This window comes from Serinus canaria, chromosome 5 (genome assembly GCF_022539315.1).
Source record: "Serinus canaria isolate serCan28SL12 chromosome 5, serCan2020, whole genome shotgun sequence".
NCBI classification, from domain to species: domain Eukaryota; kingdom Metazoa; phylum Chordata; class Aves; order Passeriformes; family Fringillidae; genus Serinus; species Serinus canaria.
The window spans coordinates 4,400,064-4,423,503 of NC_066319.1; the positions used below are offsets into that span (position 1 = coordinate 4,400,064).

The 23,440-nt window shown below is 38.0% G+C and overlaps 1 protein-coding gene across 2 annotated transcripts in view; it reads left to right on the top strand.

The window, feature by feature from the left end:
* Nucleotides 1-20,721, top strand: part of GAS2 (growth arrest specific 2) — an 87,455-nt gene extending 66,734 nt beyond the window's left edge. For both annotated transcript variants that reach the window (XM_050974869.1, XM_009098714.4), the window contains exon 8: nt 19,624-20,721. In XM_050974869.1, coding sequence (XP_050830826.1) covers nt 19,624-19,842 — 219 coding nt within the window. In that variant the 3' untranslated portion in view covers nt 19,843-20,721. The remainder of the gene's footprint in view (nt 1-19,623) is intronic.
* The last annotated feature ends 2,719 nt before the right edge of the window (nt 20,722-23,440 follow it).

The window sequence follows — 23,440 nt, forward strand, 5'->3', positions numbered from 1 at the left end:
GATGATGGCAAGTGCAAATCTGGGCCCAGAAAGAAAAGAAAGAGGAGTAGCAAGAAAAGTTGGTCTCAGTGAAATAGCATGCAGCCATGCTGTCACATGTTAACTTCTGCTCGTGCTCTCCTCATAAATGCAACTGATTCACCTCTGACTTGCATTTGGATGGCTATTTTTAGAAGCTGGGAGAGTGACCAGTTGTGGATTTCCTGCTTTCACATGGCAGCAAGAGTAAATTTTGTCCACTTGGTATGCTAGTTTCCATTTTCCAGCCATTTGTACTCTTCTCCAGTTGATGTGCCTGGTGTGTAATTCCCAGTATTTTACTTATACTCTGGTCAAATTTGGCCCAAAGATTTCCATGCCAGTCAAGTCATTTGAGATCTGGTAGATTTGAAATATGTAAAATGCTACAGATGGCATTGGATTAGATTTGACTCCCTAGCCAAATATATATGTGTGTTTGGATCTATAGTCAAAACCAATGACTGCACTCTTGGATAAATAGTTTGCAATCTGCAATACCTTAATTTTATTTAAAGTTTTTCATTCCATTCAGATGATTTGCACTTTTTAAAACCACATTAGTATAGCTTTGGTTCATTACTGACAATGCTGGTTTCATGGATTTGCAGTGACATCATTTCATTCCAGCTCTGTAACATCATGCCCCACAGACTCACACTGACATCATTTTGAAAACTTTGAGAGAATGCTTTGTACTATTTAAAGAAAATTAAGCCTAAGGATAAACATTATTGAAATTATGCCACCCTTGTTCTCCCCTCATAACCCAGTGTAAATTAGAAGGCATTTTAATGAAACCCATGGAGTTAAATAAATTTATTGCAGGCCTGTTCATTTAAAATAACCTCTAGTCTAAATTCAAGCAAGATCTAATAAAACAATCTGCCTCTAGATACTTTCCAAATGTAATTTTCTTGCTTATGCATGTAGTTCTGTTGATTTAAAAACCAGGAGATGGAGGTAGGAGACAATTTCCAGATTTCTCTGTAACTGTTTTCATCATTTTGGTGTTGCCCTTAACTGTTCCTATATAAGACTGGAAAACATACCTTGAGACTTTTCTGTTCTTTGCCTGTTAGATTTTATCTAAAAGCACATGGACCAGAGTTTCCAGCATAACGAGGAATCATAAAACAGAAGGAATCTGAGGCACTCTCTAGGCTGCCAACCCGAATCATGGCTTATCTGGGCTTTGCACAGGTTTTCTGAAGTACCTTACAGAGTCCTGACAATTCTCATGAATAAAATTGGTGTTGGTTGAAGGAATATTATCTGAATATTGCCAGCTCGCTGGTATTTTTCTGTGAAATAATTCTCCCATGAAAGCTGCTCCTCCTCCAGTGGCAGGTCAATGGGAGCAGTGATACTGCAGGGCAGAGCTGGCAGGGCACTCACTCCTTGGGACCTTGGGTTTCTCAGCTATTTCCTTCAATTTGCATGGAACTGTAAAGATTGCTTTCATTTATAATGTACCCTGTATGGAAAGGCAAATTGAGCTGGAAATTGAGCTGGAAATTGGCCACAGTGAGAACACAGTTTTGTTAAAAGATATAAGGGTTTTTTTTGTAGGTCGTGTTTTTTTGTTTGTTTGTTTTTTGAGGTTTTTTTTGTGAATTGACATTATAGTGAGGCCAAAGGACAATGTTAGCAGAGACTTGCTGGTGCTCAGGGCTATGATGAGGAGTTAATGGGAAAAATTATAATTAGTGAAAAATGAATAATGAAAAATAATATTTGAGTGATGCATTTTTCAAAGGTAACTGCTCTACAAGTTAAAAAAAAATTGTTTATTACTGTCTGTTCATGAGACATACAACAAATAATGGAGCAAATACAGATTATACACATTATTACCTTTAATCTTAAATGTTGGTCAGCTCATGTTTTTAACCTTACCATGGTCCACCTGCAGGCTTATGAAAGTACAGGGTAACAAATCTAGGAGAGCTTTTTTCAAAAGAAGAAAAGGACTTCAAGTAGAATGAAGCTAGAAAAAGGACATCAAGTAGAATTGTATAAAGATGAGGTGATGGGAGGGAGTATTTTTCATTTCTGAAGTCTTCTGCCCATTTTTTGATCTTCTGTCCATGTACTCTTCCTACTTTAAAAGTATACATGATATAGTGCAGGATAAAGAGTGGCATTGGTCCTGCATCCAGAGTTCCTCACTGCTTGTTATAAATGGGAAGGGTGGTAGGTGCAGCTCACCAAGGCAAGGAGGTGGAGTCTGGAGTGATGGAAAGCTGGGAACTCAGAGCAGAGTCTTGGTGGGAAGAGATGGGACTGCAGCTACATCTGCACCTACACAATGAGGAGGAGCAACTGGAGGCCAAGCCTTCACACCATGGTCCAGAACTTTTTGGAAGACAGACCAGAAAATCTCTTTCAGTATATTGGAAATTAATTTACATTTCTGTAGAACTAGACTGTAACTTAGGTTTTTGGGCAAATTAAGCAAATTACTTTTAGGGATGTGAGTTAGCAGCTACTGCTACTCTGCAGCAAATGTTCATATGCAGAGTTTCACCTTAATGTAAATGTTCAGCAATAGCTCCTGCTGGACTGATACTAAAATTGTACCGCAGCTCTTTGAGGAATATTCTGGCCTCAGAATACAAGACAGCTAGGAGATTGGAGCAAGAACAGCTCCCTGTTTTCTCCTTGCCCTTCTGGAGTACTGGATTGCCGTGGGGCATTTGTAAGCATAAGGTTTGCACTCCTCTCTGTTTCAGTGCTCGTTCCTTTGTGCTTCTGTTCCTTAGGAGGTTATCATTTTCTCTCACCTGGAATCCAGACTTCCATGAAGCCTGTGGGTTAGGTTATGGAAAGTACAAGAAATAAATATCCTGTAGAGGAAAGATGGGGGAAAAGTAGGTGGATTAAATTACTGAAGTATACCCCATGCTTGAAAACAATAGATGTGTCTCAATTTATTTATTAATTGGTGATGCTATTAGAAAGGATTCTTGTAAGCAATTTCCTCAATATAGCCACATTTTAATGAGTCTTTTTGGAGAGGATTGTATAAATGATAGTTTCCTTCTAAAGGACCATAAGTATATTTATGATGATTAGACAATAGAATATAATTTTGAATTACTCAGAAATAAAGGCTGGATGAATTTATTTGCATCTCTATTCTAGGATTGCTAAGCAACCAAGGACAAATGGCTTTATGTCTGGCTAGTATATTGTATTGCTTTAAAAAGCTTTTTAAAAGAACATTAATTCTTTGGCACAGGGATAAACTGATTGTAAACATATTGTAGCTTCTCTTGGACAACTTCTGGATTATAGTATATGATCTCCACAGGCCAGTGTAGTCATATGAATGAAACTTCCCCAGTTTTACATGTCTCACTTCAATTAAACTTCATAACTGCCATCATTGCCATGAATAATGTTAGTGGTGTTCTTTTGTGCTTGTTTCTTTATTTTTATATGTTTCTTTTAATAAGCTGCAGTCACAGTAAGGCAGGGGCTAGTGCACTTTGAAATTGTGCACTATAGGTCTTTCATCTTCAGGAGCATACAGACAGCTCAATAATCTTGAGCACAGACCAATTTCATCTGCAAGCATTCAGTGAGGAGTTATGTTATGCATCTGTTAAATCTTAAAAACCTAATTTCAGCTATAGCTACCCTCTGACTGGTTTTATCTCAGTTATCAGAAACTGTACTTTTTAATGTTGCTATTTTATCCACACATATTCACAGTTCCTACCTTTGATAGCCTGTACACAGAGGAACTGGAACAAGTCAGTCTTGTTATGCCAAGCCTAGAGACTTGAAGTACAGAATTACAACATATTTACTTCCTGAAGGACATGTGAGAGCTTCTAATTAAACCTCCATCTCATAAATTTGAGAAAGTGAAATAGTATTATAGTCATTACATAATTTTTTCTCTTATGGGTTGTATCAGACACCTCAGCACTTTGCCATTCCTGAAAGAGATACCATGAAGAAGTAAAAAGCCTGAGTAGCAAAGGCATTATTGAACTTTTCATGCAAAAATATGTAGGCAGTTTCTGCATCTGAAAGTGTAAAGACAGTTCTTAGAATGTCCAGAAAAATTCAAATCTTTCTGGTTTTCTTTTGTTGGGACCCTCACTTTAAAACTATTGAATTTCCTTTTGCTTACTTGAGAGTGCCAAACCAAATGAGGCAGCTGCTAATCCTGAATAAATTCAAAGAAGGCAGAAAACTATCTAAAACTATCTGAAAGTATTTGTGACACTGACTTGTAGTGCAGAAGACCTCTACAGTGCCCATATATTTTTTAGTTCTTCCCAAAGATAAACCTGCAAGCATAAAATACACAGCATTCAGTTCCTTGTTAAGGTATCCAAAAATGTTTCATTTTTATTAGTTTTTATTGCATGAGGAAATGAAAAAGTGCTACCTATCCTTTTGGAGATCTTCATTTCTCTGGAGTGTACTTTTTTATTCTTATTTCTCATGCTTTTCATTGATTGTGATGTTTGCCTGCCTCCTTGTGATTTTCCTTATTACTGCAGTCCTGACTTCATGTGTTCAGTGATTTTGGCTTTGTGGGGGTTTTTTGATTTTTTTTTGATTTTTTATTGGTTGCTTGGTTTTAGTTTGGAGTTATGTTTTTTAATAGGCTATACTAAGCTACTGAATTGAATTGTGATGACTCTAGACATGCTATTTGTTTGTTTGTTTGTTTGTTTTAGACTTCACATATTAAACTGAAATGCTGTGGTCAATTTGAGGATGTTACCATACCTATCTCAACTAAACTTAATTTTGAATGTTGGGTAAATCAAAGTACCTTAAACATAATTTTAAAGTTTATGGCTCATGGTTTTAACCACTTAAGGTCTGGCAGTGTCTTTATTTAAAGTTGGTGATCTGGGGAAAGTGACCAACAATCACTTTTGTGACAAACATTACAAAGATCACAGCTACAGAGAAGGTATTTTTGGGTTTGCTGTACTGGTATCCCAGAGGATGGGGATGCATGATGAAAGAAACAAGTAACCATTTTAACTCCAGCTTCTGCATTAATTGAAAAGTAGCTGTTTGAAGCAATTTGGAAGGTTAAAAATACATAAAACACATAGATTGCTGCAGTTGGATGGATGTGGTAACTGAAATCAGTCTGTGCTGGACCTAAAACATCTGTCACTTACCACATGCACATCACTTCCAGAGGCAGGGAGAAGAATTCTGTAGGTGAAGATGTGCAGGTTTTTGTTTAGTTGCAGGAGGTACTTTCTTTTATTTGGCTGTTTTGAGGCAGAAAATTAGAAGAGACAGAATGAGTCTTGCTAAAACAGCTCGAGAACAGATGGCACTTTAGGATTCAGAAGAACATTTTCATGTCCTTCTGCAATCCTGTAGCACAAGCATGTTCACATGCAGCCCACACACATTTGTGTGATGGAACCCCAGATCAGCTGAATTCAGAGGCAAAATCTAAACAGATGATCACTCTGCAGGAATGCACTCTGTAAGTGACTCAACATCCTTTTAGGAGAATCTTGATAATCTGGGCAAAATTAATTCCTTTTTGTATTCAGTGGGGGTTCTGTTTTAAATTTATGCACAGTTTATAGACAGAACTCATATTTTTATTTCTTATTCAATTCTGCCTCTAACTTATTCTGAAGAGTACCTCACTGCTCTAATACCTTATTTTAGAGGTATTTCTTGAGGGGTAAAAACTTAGTTGACTTTAGAAAGTGAGAGAGAATTGTCTTTAGCTATTTGGGTTTCTTTAACAGAAATTTTCAATGTTAATAAAAACAATAATCATTGCAATTAAGAAAATTAGTTGTTTGTTTGGGTTTTTATTCAAAGGTAAGAGTAAAGTAGTTTTCTTCTTTTTAAGAAATCTCTCATAAATTCATTTTAGCAGCCTCATGCTAATGTTTTTTTAATTTTTTTTCTTAAATCCAGTCTTCCCCTACCCCTATTATTTGATTTTAGTACATGTGGTTTTCCATAACTCCATCCAGACATACCATTTGCAAGTTGACACTTTCACTTACTCTCATAAACTCTGTCTGATTTCTTTTTATGTATTTCATCTGTTTGCCATATCATCTCTTCTGCTGAGTGTTGCATAAAATATTTCTTGTGACTCAGTGTTGCAGCTAAAAGCACCTAGATTTCTGCTCAATATCAAACATTTCAGCTGATAGGGACAAGGTCCTCCTTGTGGCTGGCCCAGACATTTGTGTCTAGAGAATAAGGAACAAAAAAGTGTCACCTTAATTGCCCTCACAGCTCAATGCACCAGATGTCACCCAAATGCTTGGAAATGCACTTGCAAATACCATTCTGAACATGAATCCCATAGAAATAATTTTCCTTGCCATTATTAATCTTTGTCCAAGGCATAAATGCCTTCACTTGTCAGAAATACACTTGTTCTTACTGAACAGGAATTGTGTTTACTTCTGCATCTGTGTTATTTCTTGCACACCTATGCTGGATGCTGCTTTCAAACAGTAAAGCAAGAGCTAGTGTTAGACATGAAGCATATGCCATTTCCAAATTCTATAAAATAGTTTCAGACAGAAGCCAAATGTAAGGTTTGAGGGAAAATTAATTCAAGAATAGGAATTTCAAATGTCCAAACTGTCATGTTATTTTTATCAGTACAAAAATGTATCTCAGTTTCAGTTAGTTAGGCAGGAATACTTGGAATAATTATTTCAATGAGGCTGCTGTTGTCTGGAAACAGAAATAAGCAGCTTTATTAAGTGCAATGTCTTTGCTACAGTCAGTCCCAGTGTCTTCCCTTTGTAGAAATGTTTAATGCAACTGTTCATTCAATAGCTGTCTGTGCCATACAGCATTTACCTGGCTGTGGTTTCAACCTCTAAAACAATTCCTGGCTGCTTCAGGTATACAAATAGCAGAACTCCTGTGCATTAGGGGTTTTGCCATTATACCAGGCATACTCACTTCATCTCTTGCCTTGCACAAATGGACAAAGGATGTTGCATTTTTGCAATGTGAAAAGGGAAAAATTTCCATTTCCTCACTTGCCTTGAGGAAAGATGTTGTTTCATGACTTCTGAGAATCTGTGGAAGTATCTAAGTATTCTGTGTGTCTGATGATACACAGAGTGACTGCAGAATACTGATCCTCAGTCAGGCTTCTACACTAATCAAAGGATTGTTCTTCAATGTCTCAGGCTTCCTAAAATCTTTCCATTCACTCCACTGTGCTAGTGCATCTTTCATGGTTCCTATCCCATTCCTGTAAATTTCTCAGTTTCCCAGGCCCAGCTTTCCATATGGGTCTTTGCAAATATCTCAGGTCCTGAGGTCAGGTTTCATGTGGAATTTTCTTTATCACTGAAACTATGGAACAATCTCTACTATCTCTTCAGCAGGCTGTGTATCAGCTAAAAATCACAGCTGTGCTGGATCCCATACTTTATGAGCCAGTGTTGACAGTCCCACTTCCAGTTTGTCCTTTCAGTCTTTTAGGATGTAATTACTGTGAGTTGCCCTGAGAGTTCCCTCTCTATCCTTTATTATCCCATGTGCTGCATCAGTTCAGGATTTCAGTGGGCTGCTCGATTCTTGCTTACTCTTAGATGCCTGTTGAAAAGAAATTTTCTTTCCCTTGTCTCTTGGTTTGAGACAATTCAATTGAGAACATTCTAGAATGAGTTGTCTCCCTTTAAGAGTTCATACAATCCCTTTCCACTAATAAGGAAAAAATATGAGTAGATCAAAGTGAAAAAAAAACTACAAAAATTTATTAACAAACAGAATGCCAACAGGCAGGAGAGAAAAAAAAAAAAGTAGTAAATAACTGCTAGTTACTAAACTGCAAGACCTCACAACCCTGTGAGAACAAAGAGAGGCCCGAAATGCCACTCCCAAAATGGACGAAGGACATGGCAGGAGATGGCATCACACCCTTCACTTCTAAAATGGTGTAAGTCTCTGTCCAGAGTTTCCCTCATCTGCCTCACAATTGTCATGAGAGAGACAGAGACTGGGGACCACTGAAGGAAAAGGATCCTTGTCTGAAATTCGGGCCCTGCTGGAGAAAGTCGCTTCCCAAGGCCTGGAAAAGTCGCTTCCCAAGCCCCTGGCATTGCTAAGCTATTGTTCACAGGTGTGTTTGTGTATGCTACACTGAGCCTGGTGAAAGGAGAAAAGGGGCACTTTGCCCTTTTACAACAATAGCCTTGGAATTTTCTCCACCTCTCAGCTTGGCTGGACTTCTCCTGAGGTTTGGGTGGTCCCCACAGAAGACCTCTCACCTGTTCTACAACCACTGTGACAGACAGACTGAGATGGAAGAAACCTCTCCATCAAGGACCAAGACATGAAATCCCAATGTAAAAAGGCCCCCCCCCCCCTCTTTCCAAGGACTGGGACTGAAATCCCCAACCCAGGGGAAGGTGTGCAGGAGGAGGCAAGCTGACCAAAGCAAGATGGATGTTGCAGGTGTGAGCAGTGGACCAAGAAGACAATGGCTCTCACCCACTGCTGAGAGCATGGACTGTGTGTACCCTTCTTGTAATACCATTTTTCCCCAGGAAATACAATAGACTACTTTTGATTCGATTTCAAGATTCATCCCCTTCCCCCATCAAAAAAGAGTATAATTAGAGTTTGAATGAACTGGAACCTCTGAGATCTCCCCAGACATGACCTGGTGAACTCCATCAGCTGCACACTGAAGGACTTTGCCATTCTACGTTTCTATATACTCTTTTCTTCTTCCTCCCTCTTTTCCTTGTTCTTCCCTTTTCCCCCAATTGCTCCCCAGCACATTTTGCAGTGGTCAGTTCAAGAAAGGTGCATTTGTTTATGATTATCACTGCAAACCCCCCTGTGCCGTGTCGGTTCTTTTTGCATTCTGAGATCAACCCACGAACCATCACAAAACCCGTTCGTAAGGATGGATCGTGACAAATGGCAACCCTGTGGCCCCAGGAAGAAGAGTTTGGATGGAGACAGCCCCTGCAGGGAAGGCAGGAGCTGCAGAGCCATTCCAGAGGCAGATGGAAACCTGCAAGCTCCTGTGGGATCCACGCCACTGCTGCCGCGCTCGGCACTGCAGGGGTGAGATGGCAGCAGGAGGAGCAGGCCAAGGGGGACACGGCCTGTCCCAGCCCCAGCACCTCACTTGCTTTTTGTTTCCACTGCTGGCAGAGTTTGCAAAGTTCACTTTGAAACATTTTCCAATTGGGAAATGCACTTTTTACGAATGGCTTTGTGTTTCCAACTGTAGCCGTCACAAAAGAGCGAGAGCTCTGCTCCCAGCTTCTCTCCTGGAGCAGAGTTGCCAGCAGGGACATGTGGAACTCCCCCAAAGGAAGCTCAAAGCTGATAACTCTCTCCAAGACAAGGGGGAAAAGGTTAAAAAAGGAAAAAACCAAAATCTTTCCCTGAGCAAAGACTGAGCAGCCTGTGAGCAAACACCACAGCAAAGCACCCCTGGGCAGGGAGATTTTAAAAATGCCCATGATCACAACCCCACGTACACAAGGGTCCTGGATGCAGGGTGATGCCTTATGTTTTAGGTTTCATATTTTTCAGGCTTTGTGCTGCCTAGCTGTGTAGTTCTGAACTTCATATTAAGTGTTAGCAAGTTCTCTTCACAGGGTTGGCAAACAAAACAATTCCTTTTCTAGCTAGGGACCAAGGACAACTGTTAACAAGTTTCAGGCCCAAGAGCATGGAAGGAGAGAAAACAAGAAGGATGGGACTTCACAACTTAAAGCTGTAATTGGACAGTTGACTCCAATATGCAAATGGACCAAACCTTATAGAAGTGTGAGACCCTGTGATCTGTTGTTCATTTTGTGACCATTTTGGTTCATCTTGGATGTAGCCCTGGCCAGGATCTTGTGCTGCCCAAGGTGGATCCATGGAGGCTTTTTAATAAATCCCTACTTTATTCTTTAACTCTGTTCTATGTCAGCCTTCTCAAGGCATCAGGGTCTAAAAGAGAGAGTAACAGATTTTTGGCCCAGACAGATGTGGAAGACAATCACAGTATGAATCACCCCAGGACGCCTTGGCTCTCAAGTATTATTGTCTCCAACATTCCAGTGGGTACTTCTGGGCCACCTGTTTGTTATCATTTTGCTCATTCCCACATCCTGTTCTACTTCCTTATTCTGTCACCACCCTGCTGTTGATGTACTTCTCCCAACCCTCAGCTGGCTGATCTTCAGTGATCCCCTGTTAGATTTATCAGAGTACTGTTTTCAGCAATTGATGTTGCCCCTTTTGGGAGGCTGTGCTGCTGTCCTAGTTTATGTTCTGCTGATCCATCAAATGGAAGATTTGTCTGGTACTTTGTTCCTGATACCACTGCAAACATGCCTTTAACCTGCTCTCTGCTATAAAGGGAGGCTTGTGAAACTATTTATTTCTCTTATATCACATAGGGTTTTAATAATTTAGCATCCTATTCATTTTTAGACACACTGTGTCTTCATGATCAAATATGTGTTTCCTAGCTTCTTTCAGGCCTTTAAACCCAGGTGTAAGTAAGCCATCAGCTTTTCCACATCTGTACCTCTCCTAGGGGAACTCTCTAGGAACAATTTACAAACTTTTTCCCCATGGTGTTGGCTTTCTGATTACATGCTACTTTCCTGAGCTGTGACTAAATCTCAGTCGATTTTTGTTTTCATTTCCTATTGCTGTCAGGCTTGGTGGAGATTTGCTTTCTGCACAAACCAAAAGAGTGGAGCAGATTTACCTCTGTGTAATGGTGAAAGGCACAGGGTTGAGATACTTGGGAGCACTGTTCCCAGATTTTTAAACCATTTTACAGGTTCCACTTGCCTTCCTGCTAGGAGTAATTTGCAATCATGGATGAATCATAAGTTGCTTAAGCAGTGTTTTACCATAATACAGGCCATACCAACAAGGTATAGTAATAAATGGAGTGTTGTTTTTGAGCTACAGCAGTCTGATTGCAGTGGAATCACTAGCCACTTGCTTTTCTGCCTGTCTTCAGCACAGATGTTTTCTATTCCCAGTTGTGTTACCAGTGCTGCACCAAAAACACATCTTCTATTAGCATAATATATATATATTCCATAAGCACTGTAAAAAACAAGATTTTTGGCTGATAAGGTAGTTTAACAAGTTGTGCAATTATTGCAAAAATAAATTGGAGAGTCGTGAGGTAGAAATCTCAAAGGAGGCCCTAATCTCTGAGGCACTTACAAATGGAATACAAAAAGGCTGGACAAGAAACTAAATCCCAAAAGACAAAAGGCAGTCTCATTTTAACTCCACTTCACTTACCCTTGTTAGCTTGTTAAGTTTTTCAAAGGAAGGAGTGGCTTTGGAAATGGAGGCAGTTGCCAAGTGGACAGTAAGAGCAGTTTAGAAAAAGGAGGAATCAACACACAAGCAAAGTGACTAATCAGTTGTTGCAGTGAAATGTAACACCAATTAAGTAAACACAATTAAGTAAAGAGGAGTTTGATGGAAGCAGTTCACTTCCTATTCTAAATGACAAGAGCTCTCTGCAATGTGCTTTAGTGAAATAAAACTGCTGATGTTGTTATACATCTAGAAATATCTGTGAGATTCAAAGGAGAAGGAGAAGGCTGCTTGGAATGGAGTGGATTTAATTAACAATGGATATAGTGGTTAGGGTTTTAAAACCTTTATCCTAGGGGCCTTTTCAAAAAAGAAAAAAAATCTTATTTTAGCAAAAGGGTCTGGCTCAGATTTCCAAAAAACATGACCCAAAATACACTTTGAAGAATTGGACTTCCTGTTGACTTCAGTGGGAAATACATTACCCATTTCTTGAAAATGTGTCACTAGTTTCACTTGGTAAAAAAGTCTATCTGTTACTAAATAAGTGTCCAGCAAGGAGTAGATCTTCACTTTATTTATATATTTAAACATTTCCATCTCTACTCTATTTCAAAATGTATTACTAGGTTAAAGTGTAAAAAATAGGCTAAATCTATTTAATAATATAATACAATATTATATTACACTGACAAGTTATAGTACCTAATATTGTATTTTATAGTGATACTATAAGCTGCTATCACTTTACAAGACTCAACTGTGAAATAGAAAAATGTCAAAATATGGGTAGGGAAGAATATGTAATGAAAACACAATTATAATTTAAAAATTCTGTCCTAGAATAGGGACTGTTAGGAGTGTCTGTGGCCCACTAATTTTATGAGTCTCTCATTATGTCTTAATTGAAGAGAAATGGATTTTTTTAAAGATAAGTCTTTTTGGAGATACAGTGGTATCTGTGATAGATCCCAATAAAAATACCATCTCGTTCTTACTGCCAAAAAAAAGCCCTCACTATTAATTTGTGTCTGCTGCAGGTATCTCAAGCAGTTTGGAGTTGAATATGGAAAATGGTACAAAAATATGAAATTGAACCCTAAATTCTTCATTGGGCAGATGAGGTATCTTGCCATATATTAAGTAAAAGATAGTGTTTGTCTTAAAGATGCCACTAAATATAATATACCACTCTGCTGCCATTACTTTTTTTATATTTGAGTACTCTTATTATCATTAGAGTTTTTGCCTGGGATGATTACATGGCATTTAGTACTCAGTATAGTTTTGCAGAAAACCTCACTTTTAACTTCAAAAGGATAAGGGTTTGCTTAAAACCACTGTTTTTACTGAAGCTGACCTCCTCAATGTCCTGCATGCAGAGAGATGTCTGCAGTCCTGTTTGATGAATTTTGTTTGCAGAGTGAAGTGGCAGCTAAATTTTGAAAATAATAAAAATGGATAATTACACTGGCCATTTTCTGTTTAATACTTTTAATGCTTAAATAGCCCTTTGAGTATTTACATATCTGAATAAATATTTAGATGCATTTGGTGTTTATGTAAACAATGTTTGGTTTTTTTTGATCTGAAACAAAGGTTGTTTCAATGAATTAAGTGGATACCTGTTGATGTGTTTGATGCAGCCCAAGATGTAACATTAAAATAAAATTCTTTATAATTCAGAAAGTATGTTAATTCTTAAACCAGACTGTAGCATAGCTAGAAATGTTGTGACAAGTAATTAACATATGTTCTTGACATATTTTTTTTAGTCTGAGCCTTTTTATGACCTTTTTTCCAACTAAGAGAGATTGGTTTAGTGTGATTTACAACATACAGCTCCCCAAAAATGAGAGGGAGATGTTAATCCAGAGAGCCATCTATTTTCCATGTCATTATCATAGTGTCTGAAGAGAGAGGAAGTGCAGGCTGTTTTATTGGGGTTTTAGAATGACAGCAAAGTCAGAGCTGCTCCTTAAACAAATCCATATGTAATGGCTGAGGTTGCATCATCTGGAACTTTTAAAACTAGAAGACATTTTTATACAAACCATTTTTGTATAATCCTATATAAAGAGGGGAGCTAGGCAAAAAGTGACTTAATGAGGGATGACAAGGGAAAACGAGGAGTGCGTATTTCCTGGTTTTCAGGTGGAGAAAGACTTATTTTTACTTATTTTTAGGATAATTTAGGTTGGAAGGGACTAATAAATTATCATCTGCCAAAATATACATTAATAGACTGCAAATAGATTACTTCAGTATGGATGAATAATTAGCACCTGGAATGGGCTCCATAATTTGCACTTGTTCAGATTTGTAGAGGTGAGGTTTAGTTTTAATCCCTTGGACGTGCACTCAGGCACATAAATGACTCCTTAAAAGTCTAAAATAAGCTTTATTGTTTTATTAAACTAAAAGATTTCTCTAAGAAGACACAAATTCTGTGAGGAAAGGGGAATGAAAGCCAAGAGAGAGTCTAGTTGGAGGGAAGCTTTCCCACTGGAAGCTGATTTTCTTCCATATTCTGCTGGAATTACTCCCACGATTCCTTGTGTGTAAGGAACTCCTCTGTGTGTAAGAGCAGCACTGCCTTTTATAATATTTATGCTACAGCGTCTATAAACTTTTTTAAATAGGACTGTATCTAAATAGAACCTGGCTGATGATTAAATCAGACCATACTCCAGGATTTTGCTATAAATTTTATGAGGAATTCTAGTGATGAAGTTGCATAATCTTTGCTAACGAGATATTTTTAATGTCTACATTTGGCTTGAAAGCAAATAATAAGGAGCCTGTTACACACTCAGGTGTTTTCAGGCCATTGAATTCTCAGAGAAGTACTAAAAATTCATGTAGCAGCAAACAGTTACCTATAAATTTTTGGAAATTTGCATGTTTGAATGAATTTAGAAAACTTCTAATTTTGTATAAATGCCTTCTGCCATGTACTGTGGTGGAGACCAATTCTTGGGCAGCCTGCAGTCATCCTGTTTGAATGGACTGTTAGCATGGACTGTTAGCAGGAAGTTTTGTATGTTTTGGTGACTGTCAGGGGTGTTGAGGCACTGTCCTCAGAGCCTCTGGGGAGGCACACAGCTGGACAGACTTTTCTGCACACTGCCAGTCTTCCAGAGTCTTTCTCAGGGCTTCCCCCAGCTAGACCTGCTTCCACATGAAGTGACACATGTGAGATTTTCACTGGCCACCTTCAAGCAGACCTGGGTAACTGCCAAGCTTTGCAATCTCTGGGGATTCTGGAGACTGATTTTGCTGGCCCTGTTTCCTGAAGCAGTAGTGTCTCAAATCTGCAGATAATAATTTTTCATTTCCATACAGATGTGGACATCAAATTCCAAGACTTCTCCTTTTGCCAGAACCAAACATCAGTTCTCATCACAACTGGGAAGAGACAGACCACAGTCTCTTGTATGGAAGGGATGTCCTACTCCATGACAATGTCCACATGAGCTGTGCCCTGCAGAATAATTTGTCATTGCTTGACAATAACATATTCTAGATAGAGGCCCAGAGACTCACTGGGGCAGGCTAACAGCCTAGATCTGGGTCCCATTCCTGCTCTGAGATTTGTATCCTGCTCCCACTTTGTGGTTTTTTTTTTACTAAGAGTGGTTAGTGAATGCTGAACGCTGCTGAGATTTGAGAAAGTCATTTATTTTTCATAGACAGGAGGGTAGATCATCAAAAGTGGTATGGACAAGCTGGAGCAAAATGATTCCTAAATGGCATCAGCAGGGCTTGCAGCAGAGCCATCACCTAGAGGTACCATATCTGAGGGTGCCTGGTGGGTGGGTGGGTGTGTGAACCTCCCAGTGGAGGCAGCAAAGCCTTCAAGCTTGCTGTGGGCAGCAGTCTGATGCAGAAATGCACATCAGTCTTCAGAACAGTGGTATTTCCTTAGTGCTGGCCTTGATGTTTCTGGGGTTACTGTGAAATCTATTGATCTGGAAGGCCATTTCATGGTGTTGTTCTGAATGCCACTCCAAGAAGGATCCTTAAGTCCTAAGATACAAGCAACAAGATACATCTATTGATGACAATAAGTCTAAGTGGTTTATAGTCAGTGAAATGTGATTTCTTCTCATCAGCAATCTCATTAATATCTCACGTTTGTGAGTGTGAAATTTTCCTTGCACAGCCCCTGGTGTGATGCTCTGCATTATTTTGCCAAACACCTCCAATTTTTACAGTCAATATTCTCACAGTATGTAGCCTACACTGTTTCTGAAGCTGGTCTAAGTCATACCAGCTAACTCTGTTTGCCTTAGGTTTTTAGCTTCCAGAGCCCAGCCCAAGGGCTCTTCCTTTTGAGCCAGCATGGGTTTTTGTGTTGGCTTTTGTAGTACTTGGATCAGATCTATTGTGTGTAATTCCTCCTTCTTCTTCTGCCCCTCACCTCCTGAAATATTCTGTAAGAAAGTAATAATCTGAAGGGTGTCACCAATGAGTCAGGAGTGGGAATGAACACATGCATTTTCAGAAGGAATAAAAGCTACTTTATTACAAAACTTCATGTTTTTATAAGAACCTGATTGGTTCTTAATAACACCTGTCACCCCACTGGTTAATTAGGAGCAACACCTCTTTGTAAATGTCTTTTCATACCATCATGGATAACATGTTCCACATGCTCACAAACAGCTGCAGAGACAGATAAGAATTAATTCTTTCTCTGAGCTTCTCAGGATGATGCCTGGGAAGGTTATCTGTTTCTTTTTCTGACTAAACTGTCAGCATCCACAGATGTGTAACTATATTGGGCCAGACTTTTAGTTCCTATAAAACAGAATAGATTTTTTTTCAAGTCAGTAAAATGCTGCTTATTTAGATGACCTTACTGTCTTTACATACAGCCTAATATATCTTTAATTAGGCATCAAACTCACCAAATTATTTCCCTTGTTACCTCTGGATGCAGCCTTGGTGCCTGCCAAAGCAATCTATCATTTCTTCCTCTGTAATGCCATTTTCTGGTCCTCTGGTTTGTTCTATGTTTGGTTCACTGTAGATTCAGGGACAGATTCAAGAGAGAAGAGCTTTGGTGACAGCCCTGCTTCAGACACAAGTGAAATAATGGAATTCATGGCCATCACAAACATATGTTGGATTTCATTTTCAGAAAGGATTTTCTTAGTTTTAGTTGGCTGGATAGCAGTGTTAAAATACATGTACACCATGAATGTATTCAAATTGGTACTGATAAACTTTATTATTGTAGAATCCAGCTTTTTTCTTCTCAGGAATCCCATGCAATTGAAAATGTGAATTGGATGGAATATGACATCTCAGAAGTTTCATCTTCAGCTGAAGTATTTTGGGGAGAAAACTGCTTTTTGAGTTAGAAAGTAGAGCAAGTTGTTGGTATTTTTTTTCCATGCTAACAACTCTTTCATACTTCTGTATGAAATTCTGAAACTAGCAGAATTATTTTGGATTCATGCTAATGTTACTAATATCAAAATGTGACTGTAGGAGTAAAATGGTGCATTTGTGACACAGCACAGCATAAACAGTTGCTACATTTAGGATGCAGGAAAACTCAGCCTGTAGAAAGCACTCAATGAATTTTGTAATAGTTTAACAACACAAGATAAAGAGCAAAGAGGGGAAAGACAAAAGATGTGCATTTAACCTAAGCACCAGGAAATAGTGTGTTTATGGTGTGTTTGCACAGTAATCAGCATGGGAAACTGAACCAAATACACTTTTTGCTAACTTTGCATCCTAATCAAAAGCCCAGGTACTAACTGCTCTGGGAATGTGAATGCCCCTGTGATAATACAGGGAAGCTGAAATTCAGGCACAATCAACACCCACCCCATGGTGTATTGCACCAGTTTGGCTGAAGTTGTTTTAATGTTAAAAGTTTTTGGGGCACTTCTCAAAACTTTTGAAGACATTCAAAGAGAAAAAAGTTGCTAAATAAAATTCTCTTGACTGTTTTAAGGCTCTGTCTCCATTTGAACTTCAATTTTCAAACTTGATGCAAAAACCATTTGCTTCTTTCACGATATATTGTCCAGACTAAAGACATGATTCAAATCTCATCTCCTTGTCAGCTGAAATCAAAGTCTTGAAACTAAAATACAAACCTTGAGAGAAAAAGTCTGATTCTGTTCTCAATCCAGAGGAAAACCTCATTTGTGTGCAGCTATTGTCGAAGAGAACACTCACACAACCCTGGAGATACTCATGAAACTGAGAGTGCTTGAGCACCTCTTTGTGAGGGATCTTAGCAGGGTTTTAAATGAAAACTGTCAAATGAGATTTCATCTGCAGCTGCTTATTCTAATGAAGAGTTCCATTCCTTATAAACCTGATTTTCAGACTTCAGTAAGGTGGACAGCTGGCCATGCTTTCTTCACTCCAGGTGAATCTCCTTATGTCACAGAATTCAAAGCATAGGTTGAGGTGAGGGGTTCTTTGGTTGAGGGGTTTTTTTTTGTTAATTTTTTGCCTTCTTGTCACCAATCCAGAGGAAAACCTCATTTGTGTGCAGCTATTGTAGAACATTCACACAACCCTGGAGATACTGATTAAACTGAGAGTGCTTGAGCACCTCTTTGCAATGGATCAGAAGTAACTTTAGTTTCCAGAATTCATAATTGCTGCACAGTGTGCTTCACATAAAAACCAAAGTGCACAAGCAAGAATTTCCTTATGTAGCAGGGTTTTAAATGAAAACTGTCAAATGTCTTCTAGACACCTCTTACTGGACCAGTTTTGGTTTTCTGGTACTACAGCTAAATGTTGTTCAGCATTTCATGAGATATCCTGATCAAAGCATTTTTCAATGTGGTATTCACACTGGTTAAAAAATAAACCAATAAAATATAGAATGTGCTGCTTTCTGATACCTCACTGGTATGTATTTTACTGTTCTGCATGGAGAAACAAAAGGGAGAAATGAGTAAAATCACCAACTGAATTCAAGGGTAAGCAAGGGAGAAGGTGCACTGGCACTTGGAGAAAAATTTTATTCTAATTAAGGCAGAAAATTCAGGTGTTTCCAAACCCAGATAAATTACTTCTGATGTACCTCGTGGATATTTTAATTACAGCATTAAACTAGTTTATTAGAATGTATTGTCAGCAAAACTTAATTGTTAAAATAAATGTAACTTCATTTTCTTAAAAATTGTTTTTCTAAATTTTTCAGATATAGGAGAAATTGTTTTGGTTGTTTGCCCTTCACTACTCCTGTAAAGAAAACCCAGTTTCAATTCAATATAAAACAGTATCTTTACTAATATATTTTAAAAAATATAATTTTGAAGTATTCATATTTCTACTAAACTCATGAAGAACAGATAGACTCCATGCTATAGGACTAGAAGAACATGTAGCATTTATTTACATAAAAAATGAAAATCTTTAGTTTAAAATACCAGCTCATTTTCTTACAGTTTTTTTTTTATTTACTTTTAAAATGTGTAAGAGCCTGAGTGAGGGATGTGGGACTCCAGGGGCTCTCCAAAATGCAGTTTATTCCATCCCAGAGTCACAGCAGTCCAGGGCCGTGGGTGACAGAGCTGTGCCCACAGCTGTCAGCTCCAGCTGCAGCAGGCCTGGAGACCCTTTGGCTTTGGTTACATTGCATTATTTACTTTTCTTTGCTGAGCATCTTCATACAGCAGAACCAATCTATACCTTAACTGTTATCTATAGCCTATCATAACTCCTGTAATTCCCATATTCATGGTAATGTTCTCCAATCACTCACAGTCAGTACATTACAGTTTCAGCCAGAAGTTGTTTTTCAATTTTCTTGCAGTGGAAAATTCTTTTTTCTACTTGCCACATTGGCTGCCTTGTTTGCCTGTGCTCTCTTCCTGCTTGGTAAAAACATCTTCTGGTTTGGGGTGGGTTTATCCTTTGCCCTAAGCCATAAAACCCCTTCTAACCAACACACCCTTTGCCTCCTTGGTATCCAGTCAGGCTGGCTCAGCAATTCTTTCCTTCTCTATCAAAACTTGCTTCCATCTCTATTCCTTCTTCAGATTCTACATGTAAAAATCTTTCTGCCAATCACACCTATCTGTGAGACTTTCTTGTCAAACTTTCATCCTTCCCAACAGAAATGCAAATAAAAACCACTCCACTATTTCTTTTCCTTTCCTTTTATTGTACAGTATTTCCTTTCCTTTTTTGTACTACCATCATATGTTTTTTGGCTTTCAATTAAAGCAAGCAGGTTTTTACAGCAAAAAAATCCTGATTTCTTAGTGAATGGCTGCCTCTCAAGAGTGTTTGTGTTTTTTCCTGCCTCTGCCATTTCAGATGCTGCACAACAAACACGTGATGGTTCGTGTTGGAGGAGGCTGGGAGACTTTTGCAGGTTACCTGCTGAAGCACGACCCATGCCGAATGCTCCAGATCTCCCGGGTAGATGGGAAAACCTCTCCAATCCAGAGCAAGTCTCCAAACATCAGGGACATCAACCCAGACAATTATCTGGTTGTTTCTGCCCATTACAAAACCAAGAAGGAAATTAAGTGAAATAAACTTCTCATGTGAGAGTGACTTCATGTAGGTAGGTCCAAATTATTCTTCCAAGTGTAGTGAATTTAGTTAATGCTTTAAAAGGACTTGGGAAGATTTAACACAGACTGGAAATGACACCCCATTTTGAAGATCTTTGAATTTAGAACTATTTATTTCTAGTACTGTATCTTTTATAGCAAATTACCCTTGGTAGGCAAATTACTACAATGGGATAATAAACAGACATATCTTTTTAGCCAAATTATTACTCTCTATTATGTGAATGTATACTTAGAGCTACATAAAGGAGTGGATCCTGTAAACAGAAGAAAATACACAATGAAATATATTTGTACCAAAATCTTATAACTTTGTAACAAAATCTTATCCCTGTAAGGTTTGTAACAAAATCTTATCCCTGACTGTTAGTCTAGTTGAAATATATATATGCAGGTTGAAATTGGGTATTTGGAGAAATTATTTGGTAATGTCTCTTGAAATGAAATAAAAATTGACTATTTGTATGTTTTACCATCTTTTCTTAATTAGTAGATCATAATGGCTTATTGCATGCCAAACAACTTCTCAAAGCCATTCCTTAAAAAGCCCAAGAAACCCCTTCACACCATTTTACTATTTAAGGCTGGAGACAATGCTGAGTGTTTGATGTATGTGCAGATCCTTTCTGCTCTTCCCAAAGCTGCCCCATATGGAAGCAGGGGGAAGTGGAGAGGTTGTCCCTCCCTGTGCCAGGCAGTAGAGCTGGTTGGTCACACCAGGTGATGTTCTGCAGCCCATGGGGGAAGCAGTAACAGGTGCACAGCCCTCAGAGCCAAGGAGGAGCTTCAGAAAATGAAAGTCCCTCTGGAGTCACAAAACATGGCTCTGTTCTTGGATGTGAACTTTTCCTTCCCCTTCTTTTTAATGTTGTTGGTTATTGTTAAATGTGAAATATTCATTACCCTGTAAATAGAGTGATTCACATTCTCAAAAATCATTCACACACCTCTAACATAGCTAAAGGTGTATGTGGGCTTATTTCATTATTTTGGCTACTTCTCTATGTTTATATTTGGTAATTTATGTGCCTTGTAACATCCTAGAAAAATCATTTTATAGGATTGTTTCACTGACTGTACAAATTTAAAAATGAAATAAAATTTTTAAAACACTCATTCATTTTGAATCTCTTATTATTTGTAGTCACTTATCTCTACTTTGCTTTTGTAAATGAAAGGTGACTCTGACAAAGGGGAGAGAATGATGAGAAGGACTCCATGGATATCAGACGGCTAATTAATTACTATTATATTATAATATATTATAATATATTATAATATATTATATGATAATATATTAGAATATATTATATTATATTATATTATATGATATTATATTATATTATATTGATGATATTATATTATTATATTATATTATATTATATTATATTATATTATATTATATTATATTATATTATATTATATTATATTATATTATATTAATTATACATTTCATCAAAACTGAATCTGCCAGGCACTCACTCTGCCCACACCTGCTCACACACAGAGCTGGCTCTGACAGGCCAAGGACACAAAACATTTCATCCCTTTGGGTAAACAATCTCCATGTTCCATTCTGCTGTGGCACAACCCAGGCACAGCAAGTGACCAGAATTGTGTTTTCCCTTTCTCTGAGGTTCAGAGAATGTGAAACCCAGAAATCCTTGGGAAGAATTGTGCCTTGCTTTTCTCTGTGAAGGGAAATGTGGCAACACTTTGCTGCTGCTGACTGGATGCCTGCAATGCACAGCATTGCTTGCTGCCTTAATAATGAGTTGCACAAACAAAGCTATTTCTGCACACAGAAATACCCATATTTTTTCAAAACTAATTTTTCTTTGCAGGAAAAAAAATTCAAAAGCATCCTGGAAATATTTTTTTTAGTCCTGACTAGTATTTTTCTCTATTTTCTGATGTTAAATTTTTTAAAATGGTCTCATGATCTGCTCCTGTGGCCTTTAACAGCAAAATGTCTGTGGGCTAGGAAGGGTCAAGACCACCTTTCATGTTCCATGCCTTATTAAAGTCAGCACGTTGGATCTCACTTCTGTGGGAAAGTCTCACCATCTAAAAAAACCTGCTGAATACAAACAGTTCCCAATTGCTTGGTGCAGCAGACAAAGCAGCAGGACATAATTCCAAAGTTGCAGCCTTTTATTCTTATTTTTAAACACTTTCTAGGAAGATGAAACACATATGCAGCAATGAATCTTTTGAAAAGCCATAGGAAGTCTCAGTTGTCACAGAAGTTGTCATATGTCCTCCATAAGGGGGCAGAAAGCAGACCACAAACAGCATCATTTTATAAAAAATGTGGCATAGCTGGAAAAAAATCATGATATTAATATAAGCACTGAGAGATCTGTTTTCAAATGAAAAGGGAAGGAAAAAAAAAATCACTCGTGGAAATGTGAGATGTTTATTTAGAAATAAAGGCTAGGTTTTTAATTGATTTCACAGAATCATTGAGGTTGAAAAGATTTCCAAGATCTTCCAGTTCAATCTTTATTTCCATCATGCAAGACTAAGTTTGTGTTGTTAATAGGATGTTGTTTTTTTAAAATCTTTGAAATTGTTTACATATTAATAAATCAGAGCAGATAATTATAAAAAAAGGTATTTGTAAGTTTATTTTAATAGTAAACTTCAATAGTCCCAGTAAATGCAAATCAGAATTTTAAACTGAACAGGAATCCCTTTTTGTGCTTGGACTGTACATGTTAAAATAATATTTGTTTTGTTTTGAGGTACTCAAATATCTTTAAAAAAATCACATTAAAACACTTCCCAACTTAAAACTTCAACTTTGCCAGTTCCAGAATGGGAGAATATAGGATTTTATTTTAAAGTATTGCCAGTATCACCTGATGTAAAAAACATGCAGGTGGGACTTACTGCTTCTGACTGCATTGATGTGGGTGTGAATAAGAGGAGGAAATGAAAGCATCAATAAAACAACCAACCAAAGACATGCAGGAAGCTGGTTAGTCTGGAAGAGGGGGCTGGAGGTAAGTGCTGCTAATCTGATAAATAATATTTTCATTGTGGATTAGGTCCTGTAGCAATGCAGGAATTGGGAAATTTATTAGGAACCTGTGGCTCAATTTATAAAGGTAAAGCTGAGCAGCAGAATCTTGCTCAAAGGCGTCCAGCCCTTGTTGCAGTGACAGGGGCAGAACAAATTGAGGTCATTTTCCATGATGTAGTGGCTTTAACTATCTTGCTGTGTAAATTGGCTGAATGGGAATATTGAGGAGGTTGAAGTCCTAAAAACTTTCAGTGGTAGGAGCTACAACAAAGCCTTTTCTCAAAGTCCTCACAGACCAAACCCCACGGGAGATGCCTGTGAATAAACTGTGCCTAATCTTAAAATGGATAAATGATGTAAAATTATTTAGAAAGAACATTATTATTGTATAATGTCAAATATGACTCATCATGCTGGAAGCCATTCAAAGCTGGTTTGGAAATGTAACTGTGATATCTGTTATTGCTCTTTATAGGAAGTGCATTCTGTCACCTTGCTATTCATGCATTACCTGGAGATTTTTTCC